At 48.8% G+C, this 13,589-nt stretch overlaps 1 protein-coding gene across 1 annotated transcript; it reads left to right on the top strand.

The window, feature by feature from the left end:
- Nucleotides 1–8,512: 8,512 nt before the first annotated feature.
- LGALSL (galectin like) lies at nt 8,513–13,052 on the top strand. Its single transcript, XM_038551438.1, has 5 exons — nt 8,513–8,634; nt 9,329–9,400; nt 9,548–9,636; nt 10,293–10,470; nt 12,670–13,052. Exons 1-5 carry the CDS (start codon nt 8,599–8,601, stop codon nt 12,811–12,813), a joined length of 519 nt encoding a protein of 172 aa, XP_038407366.1. The 5' UTR covers nt 8,513–8,598; the 3' UTR covers nt 12,814–13,052.
- Nucleotides 13,053–13,589: the final 537 nt, after the last annotated feature.

Here is a 13,589-nt window from a genome sequence, read left to right on the forward strand (position 1 = left end):
AACTCCCTCTCTTTGGTCTGTACCCACTGGCCTCAGCAGTAACACAGATCAGCTATTGGATAAAACAAACCTTTATCTGCCCGAGAGAGAAAGAGAGAGAGAGAGAGAGAGAGAGAGAATAGGGTGAGTCCTGGCCTCCTGAAAGACAGGGACTTCTGCTTCCAAGGAAGGACTGGATGTAAACAGGATGTGTTTGTTCTTAATTTTCTTTCAGGCTGAGAACCTATCATTGAAGACAAGTGGAGGAAGTACCTGCCCAGGAGAGCCCAGGAGGAGTAGGGAGGGACCCGAAAGGCCAGGAAGGAAGTGGGCTGACCTGTCCAGGGGAGAAGCTGGGGTGACCAGGGAAATGAGCTATTTTGCATCATGAAGTGGCCATACAACCGATGTGTGAGGTGGACACAACTGGCCAGGAATCCGCTTGTGTGAGGGCAGATTCCGGATTAGTGTTACAGAGAACACTGGTTAACAGAGAAAGCTTCAAAGGATATCAATTTTTTTTTAAGATTTTATTTATTTATTAATGAGAGACACAGAGAGAGGTGCAGAGACACAAGCAGAGGGTAAAGCAGGCTCCCTGCAGGGAGCCTGATGTGGGACTCAATCCCAGGACCCCAGGGTCATGCCCTGAGCCAAAGGCAGACGCTTAACCACTGAGCCCCCCAGGTGCCCCTAAAAGATACAAATTTAATACTTGTGTCTCTGCCTCATTCATTTCAAAAGCAAAACAAAACAAAACAAAACAAAAACATCCAACTTTTTTTTAAAGCATGAGTTTTGACAAAGCACAGGCAGCTCCTTTGTTTCCTCTCCCCAACTTATTTGTGTTGATTCCTGGTAATTAAAACGAGGATTGGCTTTTTTTTTTTAAGATTTTATTTATTTATTTATGAGAGACACAGAGACAGCGAGAGAGAGACAGAGGCAGAGACACAGGCAGAGGGAGAAGCAGGCTCCATGCAGGGAGCCCAACGCGGGACTCGATCCTGGGACTCCAGGATCACGCCCTGGACTGAAGGCAGCACTAAACCAAGGAGCCACCTGGGCTGCCTGAGGATTGGTTTTAAGAAAAGTTGAAAACTTCCCTCCCTCCCCATTCAACCCAACCTTCACGCACACACAAGCATGCAGACACCAGCAATCTTGAAAAGTCATGCCTAGTCCAAGCCTGCTGAATTTACAGAGTTCCAAGTAATTCTTAGGTGTAGGAGCAACACCGAGCCAACCCAGGACAAGGTTGTGAATGAACGAAATGTGATGAGTTTCATCAGTGTAGACGACCAACGTGAACTTCTGCCACTTAAAACATTCCTTCAACTCTTCATTTAATCTTTTTCTGTGAGATAAATTAATCATTGGAACAATTCGGACCGAAAATAAACATGGAGCAGATAATCTAAATTTAGATAGAAAATGTGTTAGCTGATTGGAAGTGGAATGTAACCAGCCTCTGGATTCAAAACCTTTTATTTATATTTCCTGGGCTATATTGCCAGGTTGGCAGGGAGCTCTTAGACCCATTCTGAATATTTTCAGATGGAAGAGGCAACGAACGTACAGGGGAGGAATCTACAGTCTGAGGAGACCAGAGATACTTCTGAGAAAGACACAAAAGATGAGGCTGAGTATGGTAAGCACAAGCATGTGTATCGTTGTTTTTCTTCTTCTTTTTTTTTTTTTTGAAAGTCAAAAATCATCATAATGACCACCAAAATGTAGCCTAGCTTGATAAAGAATAATAAGTAAATAATAGAGAATGAATAGATAAATGTAGTCAGTTTTCTCTGAATCTCTTGGGTCGGTCAAGTTTGGACGCCAAGTTGAAATTTCTCCCCTGGCTGGTGCTGTGCTGTGTCGACCCCCTACTCCGTGCAGTTGACCTTCTAAGAAACCCAGAAGTCTGCGTTACCCAAACACATCTCCTCTAAAAACTGAATGACCACGGGCAGGAGGCCTCCTGAGGCTCCCTCCCCACCGGGTGGCCTCTCCCAGGGACTGCGGACTCGGACCCTCGCTCTCCCCCACCGGCCGAGCCACTGTGTTCCCATGAAACCGCAAAGAGGAGAGGCCCTTTATGGCAGCTGACAACAGGAAAGTGAGATCGCAGAGGCCCTAAGAGGGAGGGCAACCAGCGAAGGAGAACAGAAATGTGACCTGGTGCAGCCACTCTGGAAAACCGTGTGGAGGTTCCTCAAAGAGTTAAACATAGACCTGCCCTACGACCCAGCAATTGCACTGCTGGGGATTTACCCCAAAGATACAGGTGCAGTGAAATGCCGGGACACCTGCACCCCGATGTTTACAGCAGCAATGTCCACAATAGCCAAACTCTGGAAGGAGCCTCGGTGTCCATTGAAAGATGAATGGATAAAGAAGTTGTGGTCTGTGTATACACTGGAATATTCCTCAGCCATTAGAAACGACAAATACCCACCATTCGCTTCGACGTGGAGGGAACTGGAGGGTATGATGCTGAGTGAAGTAAGTCAATCGGAGAAGGACAAACATTATATGGTCTCATTCATTTGGGGAATATAAAAATTAGTGAAAGGGAATAAAGGGAAAGGAGAGAAAATGAGTGAAAATATCAGTGAGGGAGACAGGACATGAGCGACCCCTAACTCTGGGAAATAAACAAGGGGTGGTAGAAGGGGAGGTGGGTGGGGGTGGGGTGACTGGGTGACGGGCACTGAGGGGGGCACTTGATGGGATGAGCACTGGGTGTTATTCTATATGTTGGCAAATTTGAACACCAATAAAAAATAAATTAAAAAAAAAGAAAGAAAGAAAACAGAAACGTGAGACGTGATGAGGAGAGTGACTGAGGCCCGGGGCCTGTCCCATTCTTTGTTGGAAAAAGAAAAGACTGGCTCACACCAGATCGGCCTCCTGGAAGGGCCCAAAGGTGAGGCTGGGAGAAGGCGCAGGAGCCACCCCGGGATCTCAGGACACGCCCAATGCCATGCTTGGAAAGAAGCAGCTTAAAAGACCTCTCATTGGGGACCCCTGGGTGGCTCAGGGATTTAGCGCTGCCTCTGGCCCAGGGTGTGATCCTGGGGTCCCGGGATCGAGTCCCACATCGGGCTCCCTGCATGGAGCCTGCTTCTCCCTCTGCCTGTGTCTCTGCCTCTCTTTCTCTCTGTGTCTCTCATGAATAAATTAAAAAAAATTGTTTTAAATTACCTTTCATTGAGGCTGCCAGGTCCAAACGCTGGAAGCAGTGTTCTGTTTTCCTCCGTAGAATGCTTCCACGTGAGCTCTCAGGACAGGATACACTCCAGGGACTCTGGGACACACTAAAGGGCCGCAGTGACATCCCCAGGGGGGAGGCTGCCTACCTCTGAGGCCCTGAGCTCCTCAGGGCAATGGGCTCATCATTACCTTCTGCAGCGGGGAGGTTTTCGGAAATCAATCCTTCCCATGCTGAGTAATTAAAACACGAGCAGGAGGCTGGTTCTAGGTTTCCTCATAAATAAACCGAAAATAATGAAATGTTAGGAGCTGCCATCAACTGCCAAGTTTTATGGCTGTCCCCTAATTACTTTGGGGCAACACCAATGTGCGCGTGTCTAAAATAATTATTTGATAACGGCGACCACAGTTCCTCCAATAATTAAGAACTTTAACCATGTATTTAAATAGAGAAAAATAGCTTGATAAACGTTTGCCCTCCTACCTAACTAGGTAAACAAAAGAACGCTGACTTTGTATGTTTTTCCCCTTATGTGCATATTTATCATGAGCAGAGACTGGCCTGATAAAAACGAGTTCAGAGAGTTGAAAGCCTGGTGCTCCTATAAAGCTGTGCAGTGTCTTATTCCTCAAAATAGGCTGCAACCACCCTTTGGGCCCTGGGGTGGGGAGGGCATGAAGCCATGGGATAAAACAAGGTAAACGTTTGGGATGCTCCAATTTTACTGTGTTTAAGGGTATAGGGAGCACATTAGGTTTAGATCAAAAATAGACACGGCAATATAATAAAAACAGAATGCAAATTTCCCAATATTACCGAGACATTTGGAGCTGGGAGTGGCATCTCCAGGGGCTCTCAGAGGGCCTCCCCCATCGCAGGCCTTCTTTGGAGAACCACTCGCCAAGCGCTCTTAGTAGTGTCAGGAGGCGATGACTTGCCAAGTCCAAAGGAAGGTGTTCCTGGCGTGCAAGTTTCTACTCTAGATTGGATTGGATAAATTTCATATCGTGTATAAAAATATGAATAATGGAAATCTGAAAGCCCCTTCTAGATGACAGGTTCTGAACCGGGGGCAACTTTGCACTCCCCACCCGCACCCCATGGGGTTCATCTGTCAACGTCAGGACGTCTCTGGTCATCACAGCTTGGAGTAGGGGGTGGCACCACTGGCATCTCGTGCTCCACATCCAACAATGCACAGCACGCCCGCCCCCCCAACGAAGAATTTCTCAGCCTAGAATGTCGACAGTGCTGAGGTTAGGAAACCCTGCTCCAGTCAGGGTGTAAGTGCACACGCAGGCGAGTGGTCAAAGTCAGGCCTTAGGGCACCGGGGCCCCCAGAACGCCTACGGGGCAGGCCCAGTGCAGGGGAAGGAGGCAGGTGTGCACCTGTACCAGGGCAGGAGACACAACGCAGCCTCCAGAGACAGGGGTCGGTAGTTGCTCGAGCAGAGGGAAGAGAGGAGTTAGAGCTCGGGCCATAAATGGAGCTGCGACGTGCCTATTTAAGGACGTGCTTTTGTGGGACCGTGGGAGCCGCTGTACACATTTGGTCAGAAATTTGCCATCCCCTCCAGAAAGCCGCCTCAATCCTCCAGGTGAGCGTGAGCCTCCCCCCGGGTGCTGAGGCTGTAGGTCCGAGGCCTTTGTTATCTTACCAACCGCGCCTTTCTTCCATCGGCTCCCAGAGTGGGCTGTAAGCTCCTCGAAGACAAGACTTGGGCCTTTTCAAATATCTCTCTTTGATCCATGGTATCATAGAACAAAACAATACCCATAAAAGAGTTGTTGAGTTGACATCAATGCTGTAGTCTCCTCCCAATATTAGAAATGCCCCACGTACACATGTGAATAAAAGACATTAAACGGGAAGGAAAAAAGGAAGCAAGCGATCTACTGGTTTCATCTGGAAAGATCATTTAGCAAAATCTATCTTCAAAGGCCTGTTTATACTTCTTTTTTGATGTTAACCATCTGTTTGACTGCCTTCCCCTCTTCTTCAGGCTTTTTAGTGGTTTCCAGTAGGGATGCAGGTCATCTTGAAATTTCACTGCTGCGTCTCATAAAAGGGTCACAGTCTTGGTTAAAGTTGTTTTAGACACAAATGCCTGAAATCCAAGCGCAGGGCTGTCTGCCTATCCTTCACTTACACAACTAAAAATAACAATAAATTAATGCTCTCTAATTCATTAATTTGCTAGTAGCTTTTCCCTGTAAAAAGTAGTTTGACTCTGCTCAGCTTTGATCGTAATAAAAAATTCATTTAGGCTTTCTCCTTCCTCTTCATATTTAAAATGAGTCATCCTGTAGACTGAGAATAAATCAAGCATTTTTGGAATAAAAGGCAATTTTTCATGTTACAAGTATTCTAAGATGGTTCAGTACCTTCCTATTCTTTAAATTCCCAAAATGTAAGAAACACATCTCAAGCAATCCAAATAGCTCCAACTCCACTTACAAAACAAATCAAAGGATTATTCTTTACCCTATAAAATCACTTATCAAGCCAAGATTCAACCCAAGATTGCTTTCATTCAGCAGCACTTACTCTGGAATCTCATCCAAATTCGGATGGTATTTATTCAGCTTTTCAGGAACCAGAAGAACTTTCTAAGAGCTAAGGAGGAATGACGAATGAACCCCAAACCCTTAATTTTGCAGGTGAGGAAATAGGCTCAGAAGTCGATAGGAATTCTCCAAGCTGCCTAATGATAACAGCTGGGACTTACCAAAGGCCTGTGGCTTTTCACATCTTTATCACTTCACTGTGTCTCAGCTGCCTTTACGTCCTGCCGGCCTGGTGCCCGAGTCCTGCCTCTACCCTCCCTCCTGGGCACTACCCTCCCCACAAAGGCCACTCCAGCCAGAAGGAGACATCTACAAGAGATGCATCTACAAATGTCCCTCTTTTACTCAGAAACTTCCAACGTCTTCCCACCTCTCTCAAGTAAAAGCAGGTCATCCTCCCATGGTCTGTGTGGCCTAATTATTTTTCTTTTCTGTCAAAGCACCCAACACTCTTCACATACTTCACATGAGATCTTTCCCTTGCAGTTCCCTCCACCAGAAACCTCTTCTTCCAAAACACTTCCTCCCTCCCTCCCTTTCCCGGGGGTCTTCTCAAACCTACTTTACTAGAAGTGGCTTCCCTGACGACCCCTCTGTAAATAACACCACTTCACGTCCTGTGTCTTGCCCACCTCACTTTCTTCCCTATTGTTTCTAACATTTTTACTATCTGACATATATTTATTTGTTTACTGACTGCCTTTCCTCACTAGAAGATGGACAAAAAAAAAAAAAAAAAATCCCTGCTGAATCTTCAGTGCCTGGTACATGGCAGGCACTGAGTATTTTTGCAGAGTAAAGCTACTATGTGCCAGATACTATTCTAAGGAAGGTACAAGAACCCATTGACTTGGGACACCTGGGTGGCTCAGCAGTTGAATGTCTGCCTTTGGCTTGGGACCTGATCCTGGGGTCCTGGGATCGAGTCCTACATCGGGCTCCTTGCATGGAGCCTGTTTCTCCCTCTGCCTGTGTCTGCCTCCCTCTCTCTCTGTGTCTCTCATGAATAAATAAATAAAATCTTAAAAAAAAAAAGAACCAATTTACTTAATCTTCCCACAAAGACGCCACTATCCTCATCACTGTCATCTCTGGTTCACAGATGAAGAAATTAAGGCACAGAGAAGCTTAGAAACTTGTCCAAGATCACTCAGCTAGTAAATCGTAGAGTCAGGATTTGAACCCAGGGCACAGTTTCTTTAACCACCGAGATGTAATTGTGCCACGCTTACCTAATGACGAAAAATTACTTTGATGGTTTTTTCCCCCATACCAGAGACTCTCAGAAACTGAGATATATCCCAATGTGCTTTCAAAATGTCAATAGTTTCCTATAACTGCCTACTATTTTAAACAACCACCAAGGTGTGTGATTTTGAGCTAAGACGCATAAACAAGATCAAAACTGTGAACCACAACTGTGTTGCACTTGGGTCTCTAATTCAGAGCACACAAAGGAGCCGGCGTGTGCATACAGACGTGTGCAGGTAATCATCCCTCCTGGACTGAGATGACCAGATTAGCTCTGGTCCATAAAGGGAGGGCAAAAGACACAAAAGCCGCAGTGATGTTCCAGGCCACACAGGCCACAGCACTGGCTGGAAGGGAGCCTCCGAGGGCTCCTCTGGGACCGCCACACATGCTCCCTGCTTATTAGTGTAAAACACCCTGGTGATTCACACAATGGAATGTTTAAGCCAAGATGTCACTTAATAGAGGGTATGTTGATACAGCTTTATCTGAGAAGTTACGTAATCATCCTAGTGCGGAAAGGCCAAAGAGGAATTCGTGCCTCGGAATAAAAGGGGTGTACCCGAGGAATTACTCCGCAAACCATACAAAGAGTTTTCCAGCGAGAAATTAATGACCTCACACCCAGCAGGTGTCAGGGGCTGGGGGCAGCGCTAGGGATGCGCTTGGGCAGTTCCACTCGGGGGACAGAGCCAGGCCCCCTAGCCCCCTGGCATTTGAAAAAGTCCCTACCACGAGTCCTCTCAGCCTCCTGCTTTCGGGCCAAATATTTATTTCCACAAGCCTGGAGTCCTGTCATTAGCTTTCCGCCTAGAAGGCCCAAAGGATCTTCTCCTCCGCCGGGCTGGACTTCTTCTGAAAGGCACCGGGCGCTCCGGCAGCCCCCCCCCCCCCACCAGGGGCCGGCGGCGGGGGGCGAAGGGGTCACGGCACCTGCCACCCCACAGCCCCGGGCCCCCGCCCCGCCGCACCCCCGACGGCCGGGCCCGCCCCTCCCCCCCGCCCGCCGCCACCTCCCGGCGGCCGAGGGGCAGGGCGGGCCGAGCGAGCCGCGGCGGCCCGGCCGGGTCCCCGCCCTGTTCCCTTTAAATGCCGCCCTGGGCCAGCGCGACGCGGCCCGCGCCACCTTCCCCCCTCGGGAGGCGACAGCAGCACCCGAGGAAGGAAGCGGCCGCGACTCGGAGCCGGGCCCGGGCAGCGGCGGCCACCTGCGACCCGGCGGGCGCGCCCCCCTGCACCTCCCCTGCACCTCCCCTGCACCCCCTGCACCTCCCCTGCACCCCCCTGCACCTCCCCTGCACCCCTGCACCTCTGCACCTCCCTGCACCCCCCTGCACCTCCCCTGCACCCCTGCACCTCCCCTGCACCCCCGCACCCCCGCTCCCCTCCCCCGGCCCTCCCTGCCCGCCGGCCGGCGCCGGGCCCCAGGCGTGCGCGCGCGCCCCCGTGTGTGTGCGCGCCCCGCCAGCCTCGGACCCGCGCCCCCGCGCGGCGCAGCACCGCCCCGGGATCCCGCCCGCGCGCCGCGTCCCACGTCCCCGCCGCCGCCGCCAGCCGCGCACCCCCGGGCGCCGCGGTGCAGGAAGATGGCGGGATCGGTGGCCGACAGCGATGCGGCGGGGGTGAGCGCGGGGCAGGGTGCAGCGGGGCCCCGCCGCCCGGCCGTGCCCGAGAGGCCGAGGCCCAGCCCCGCGCCCCCGCGTGGGAAGGCGCCGGGGACCTGTTGGCGGGGGGCGGGGGGCTGCAGGCGGGGCGCCCGGGGTGCAGCGGAGGGGGGGCGGGGGGGGCGGGCCGGCGGCCAGGTGTGTGCCCGGGGCACGTGTGCGTGTGCGCGAGTGTGAGTGAGTGTGCCCGGGGCGCGCGCCCCGCGGCCGGCGTCCCGGGGATTCCCCGCGGGGAGCGGCTGGGGCCGGGGGTGGGGGGCCCCGAGGAAGTTGAGCGCGGCCCGGCACCCCCGCGGCGTCCTGCAGGCCGGGCCTGGGCGCGTCTGCGGTCGAGGAGGGGCCTGGCCTCCCCCCCCCCCCGCCCCCCGCCCGGCGCGCCTCCACCTGGAGCTTGGTCTAGATCCGCAGGGCTGGGGAGCTGCAGAAGCTCGGCCACCGGCCTCGGGGGACAGGACGGGGTTCGTCCCGGGGCTGGGAGGTGGCGGCTTCTGCAGACGCTGCCTGTGCCCTGTGCGGGCTGCTGGATTCAGCCGGATTCGTATAGGTGCTGCTCCACTCCCTCCCCTGCTCCTCCCGACACCCCCCCCCCCCAAAAAAAAAAAAACAACAACTAGAGCCTTTGGAAAGCCAATCTGTGTGCTTCTATTTTTAGAAACTGGATGATGGGCATTTAAACAACTCCTTGGGCTCTCCAGTTCAAGCCGACGTGTACTTCCCACGACTGGTAAGTGATTGAGTTCTGTGCTCTTCTCCGCCTGCCCGCTTTTCCTTTCTAATTGCATTTTCTAGCGGGTCAGGTCCTGGGGATCTGAGGACTTGGCTCTTGCCGGACAGGCTGTAAACGTCCTGTGTCTCCTGTCATCCTTTGCAGATAGTTCCATTTTGTGGGCACATTAAAGGTGGCATGAGACCGGGCAAGAAGGTGTTGGTGATGGGCATCGTAGACCTCAACCCAGAGAGGTAAGATGGTCCTTGTCACCCCAAGGCTTATTATCTGGCAGTTACAAGGCCCTGCCCACTCTTGTTGTGGCTTATTGCTCCTCCTCCTCCTGTCCCTGTGGCCAGTGTTGCTAGTTGGAAGTGCCAAGAAAGTACCATGTTCCCATGAAAAGAATGTGTATGAATCCCAGCCATCATTTCTCCAGACAGCTATTTATATCAGAGATGATAAATATAGGCCCACATCATTTTCTCTTTGACCCTTAGAGAGGCCAAACAATTTTTTCTTAAGGGTTTTTAAACATGGTGCTTGGAGCGAGATCTATCAGTACAAATGACAAGCAAACATTACAAGATATTATCTCCCCTGGTCAATTTCTGGGGCTGTTTTTTGAGAATTCTGAAATGGGTTAAGACACACATGTGTCGGTGGTTTTGGCTTTCTGAAATCCCTAATGTTAGCCATGTTCAACTCCACCAAAGTTGTTACCAGAGCCTCCTTTAGGTATTAAAATCCCCGGCTTGATTGTAATCCTCTTTCTCCATGCATAGTCTAATCTGCTGTGTAAAGAATAGTGGCCCATTCAAAGCAGACAAACCCCAAGAAGGAGGAGGAACTCTGGGAGCCTGGGTTGCTGATAGTGGACTCAGAATAAATGAGATGATTTTCTTTTCAGCTTCGCGATCAGCCTGACCTGCGGTGACTCAGAAGACCCTCCCGCCGATGTGGCCATTGAACTCAAAGCTGTGTTCACAGACCGGCAGTTACTCAGAAATTCTTGTATATCTGGCGAAAGAGGTGAAGAACAGTCTGCAATCCCTTACTTTCCATTCATCCCAGACCAGCCATTCAGGGTAAGTACCTCGAGTGCTTCAACTCTAACCGCTGGCAGGGTGATGATGCTCTGTTCCTCCTGCGATTGCCAAGAAAGCTTTAAGCAGCCAGAATTTTTGCATGTCTAGGAAATTTGTCACCTGATGGTGAAAAAAAGAAACAAGATCAAAAGAGTCCTGTTTGCTGATAGAAACTAAGGTCATAGTAGCTCTTGGCTCTGTTTAGCCAATACAGTTAAATAATAAACCCGTGTCCAGATTGTTAAGAATAAATACTTTTCCATGTAGTACTCAACCTAGTACCAGGCACATAATCTGTACCTGTCCCAAAATATCCCAACTGATTAATAAATAATAACAAGTGCTAGAATTTTCCTCACTTTTTTTCAACCTTTAAGGAGTTCTAAACCTTATGAGTTGTGACTTTTTTAAAGAATAACAGTAATAATCTTTTCATTTTCTCTTGTTACTTCTGCCAATGAGGTCTGGTCCTTGTTTCTCCCTCTGGGTTAAGTAACCTCGGTCTGTTTTACTGTCACAGGCTGTGTGGCTAACAAATTCCTTCCCTGGGGCCTGGATGGGTATAACTTGGCTCTCCACCATCTAGTGGGCAGGAAGCATAAGCCAAACTTCCTATCCAGCCGATCAATATTAGTAGCATCTTTCTCTGTGAAGGACAAATGCCGAGTAAGAGATGCAAATAATGTGGGTAATGTGTTAGGAACGGATTTACTGAAATGTTGGGCCTGGCGATGAAGCCTGTATTACACCTTGTTAACATATGTCACAATGATCACAGCTCAGTTAAAAGCTCCATGTCGCATATGCGTCTAATAAAGCACAGCGACCCTTAACCCGTTGTTGCTCTTCATCTAGAAATTTACGGGGGCCTTACAAAGAAGTAATCATTTTTCTTCTCATCTTACCATCTGGTGGGGGAATAAGAATCCATGACTTTGATGTCAGTGATAGAATTGAGATTGCTGCCCTTCTCGTCATAGTCTTTTCATAGTCTCGTCATAGTCCCCTCCCCCTTCTCTAGAATAGTAATGGCCCCTTAGGCTCCTCTTGACTCTGACAGTTTCTTTCTTTCTTTTATTTATTTATTTTTGACTGTGACAGTTTCTTAATGATGAATCTTAATGCGTCGCTCATGAGTATGAGTAACCAGAGCTTCCGTCTTCCGAGAGGAATATAATGCTCCCCAACAACCAAATTGAAATGAAATTAGCCCTTCTTGGTGATATAATTTTAGTAATAATACGAATTAAATATGACTAATACCGCATATGAAGCTCTTCTTACATGGTGGCCACCAATGCTTTTAATAAATACATAGCACAAAACCAATGATTAAAATCTATGGTGAATTGGGGATCCCTGGGTGGCTCAGTGGTTTAACACCTGCCTTCAGTACAGGGCATGATCCTGGAGACCCGGGATCGAGTCCCGCATCAGGCTCCCTGCATGGAGCCTGCTTCTCCCTCTGCCTGTGTCTCTGCCACGCGTGCTCTCTCTCTCTCTCTCTTATGAATAAATAAAATCTTTTTAAAAAATTAAAAAAATATATATGCTGAATTATTTAAGGAAAAGAGGAAGAAAAAGCTTTTACCCTATGGAATCAGCATTTCTGTTTGGCCTAACAAAGCCTTGTTAATTATACGTCCTTGCGCCAGTGGTAATTACTATGTAACCTTTTCTCTGCTTCAGTGTTTACCATGTTTGACTGCCTAGACTGTTATTACATGCCACCAAGTGGGTGCTAGTTTACGTTTGTGAGGGTCTCCTCTGAGGGTGGCACCAAATGGTTCAGGGGATGACCCTAAATGCCATATAACCAAATCTATGCTGCTTCACATCACTTTCCAGAGTACACTGAGAAGGGAGAAGTGTTCAAGCATGAACAAATAAATTCTTCAAAGGATGTTGAAGAGTGTAGAGCACGGGTTCACAAAGTGTGTTCCTCATTCCAGCAGCATCAGCAACATGTTGGAACCTGATGGAAATGCGGATTCTTAGATCTTGCCGTAGACCTACTAAATCGAAAATTTGGGGGGTGGGGTCCAGCCGTCTGTGTCGCAACCGGCCTTCCGTATGACTCCCGTGTTTGAGAGCCCCTGAAGATGTTGCCTTTCTCTAAAACAAAGTATTGTTGGTTTGTTTTCCCCAAGCAGGGTTCATGGAAATTGTGAAATGAGATTATGATTTTGTTTCTTCCAGGTGGAAATTCTTTGTGAGCACCCCCGTTTCAGAGTGTTTGTGGATGGACACCAACTTTTTGATTTTTACCACCGCATTCAAACGTTATCTGCAATCGACACCATAAAGATAAATGGGGACCTCCAGATCACTAAGCTTGGCTGATACTGTCTGAACCACCTCTATTTCAAATAGGATCAGGTGCCACAACTCTCGGACTGTTGGTCTGGAAGGAGTGTCCTAGCAAGATCTGGACACTGAAAAAGAAAAAAACAAAAGGCAAGCTTCACTGTCTCTTCCTTCTGTGCAGTTTAAACCCAAAATGACAACCTCAAACTGTGGTTTGCCCTTAGGAAGCTGTCAGAACAAAGACACCGAGCCATTATTTCCAGAACAAAGTAATACATTTATGCTGGATTTTTTTTTTTTTTTTTTTTTTTTTTTTTTTTTTTTTTTTTTTTTTTTTTTTTTTTTAAAACTTTTTCTTTTTTTTTTTTTTTTTTTTTTTTTTAATTTTTTTTTAAATTTATTTATGATAGTCACACAGAGAGAGAGACAGAGGCAGAGACACAAGCAGAGGGAGAAGCAGGCTCCATGCACCGGGAGCCCGACATGGGATTCGATCCCGGGTCTCCAGGATCGCGCCCTGGGCCAAAGGCAGGCGCCAAACCGCTGCACCACCCAGGGATCCCCATTTATGCTGGATTTTATTCAGACTAAACTGACATGGATTTGTGATCATTTGTGATTTGGTAGCAAGTTATTCATCCTTTCAAAGCAAGGTGATACTTAGAAACAAAAGTGCTAAAGACTTAAAACACCACCACCAACAAAGACGGTACACCGAAATCAACTCGTTTCTGCACTGAAGTGGGAGTGTGTAGCACAACCAACATTTTAGTCAGGGTATTTACATAGAATGTAGGCTGTTCAAGATTTGG

Source organism: Canis lupus, chromosome 10 (assembly GCF_011100685.1).
Source record: "Canis lupus familiaris isolate Mischka breed German Shepherd chromosome 10, alternate assembly UU_Cfam_GSD_1.0, whole genome shotgun sequence".
Lineage (NCBI taxonomy): Eukaryota > Metazoa > Chordata > Mammalia > Carnivora > Canidae > Canis > Canis lupus.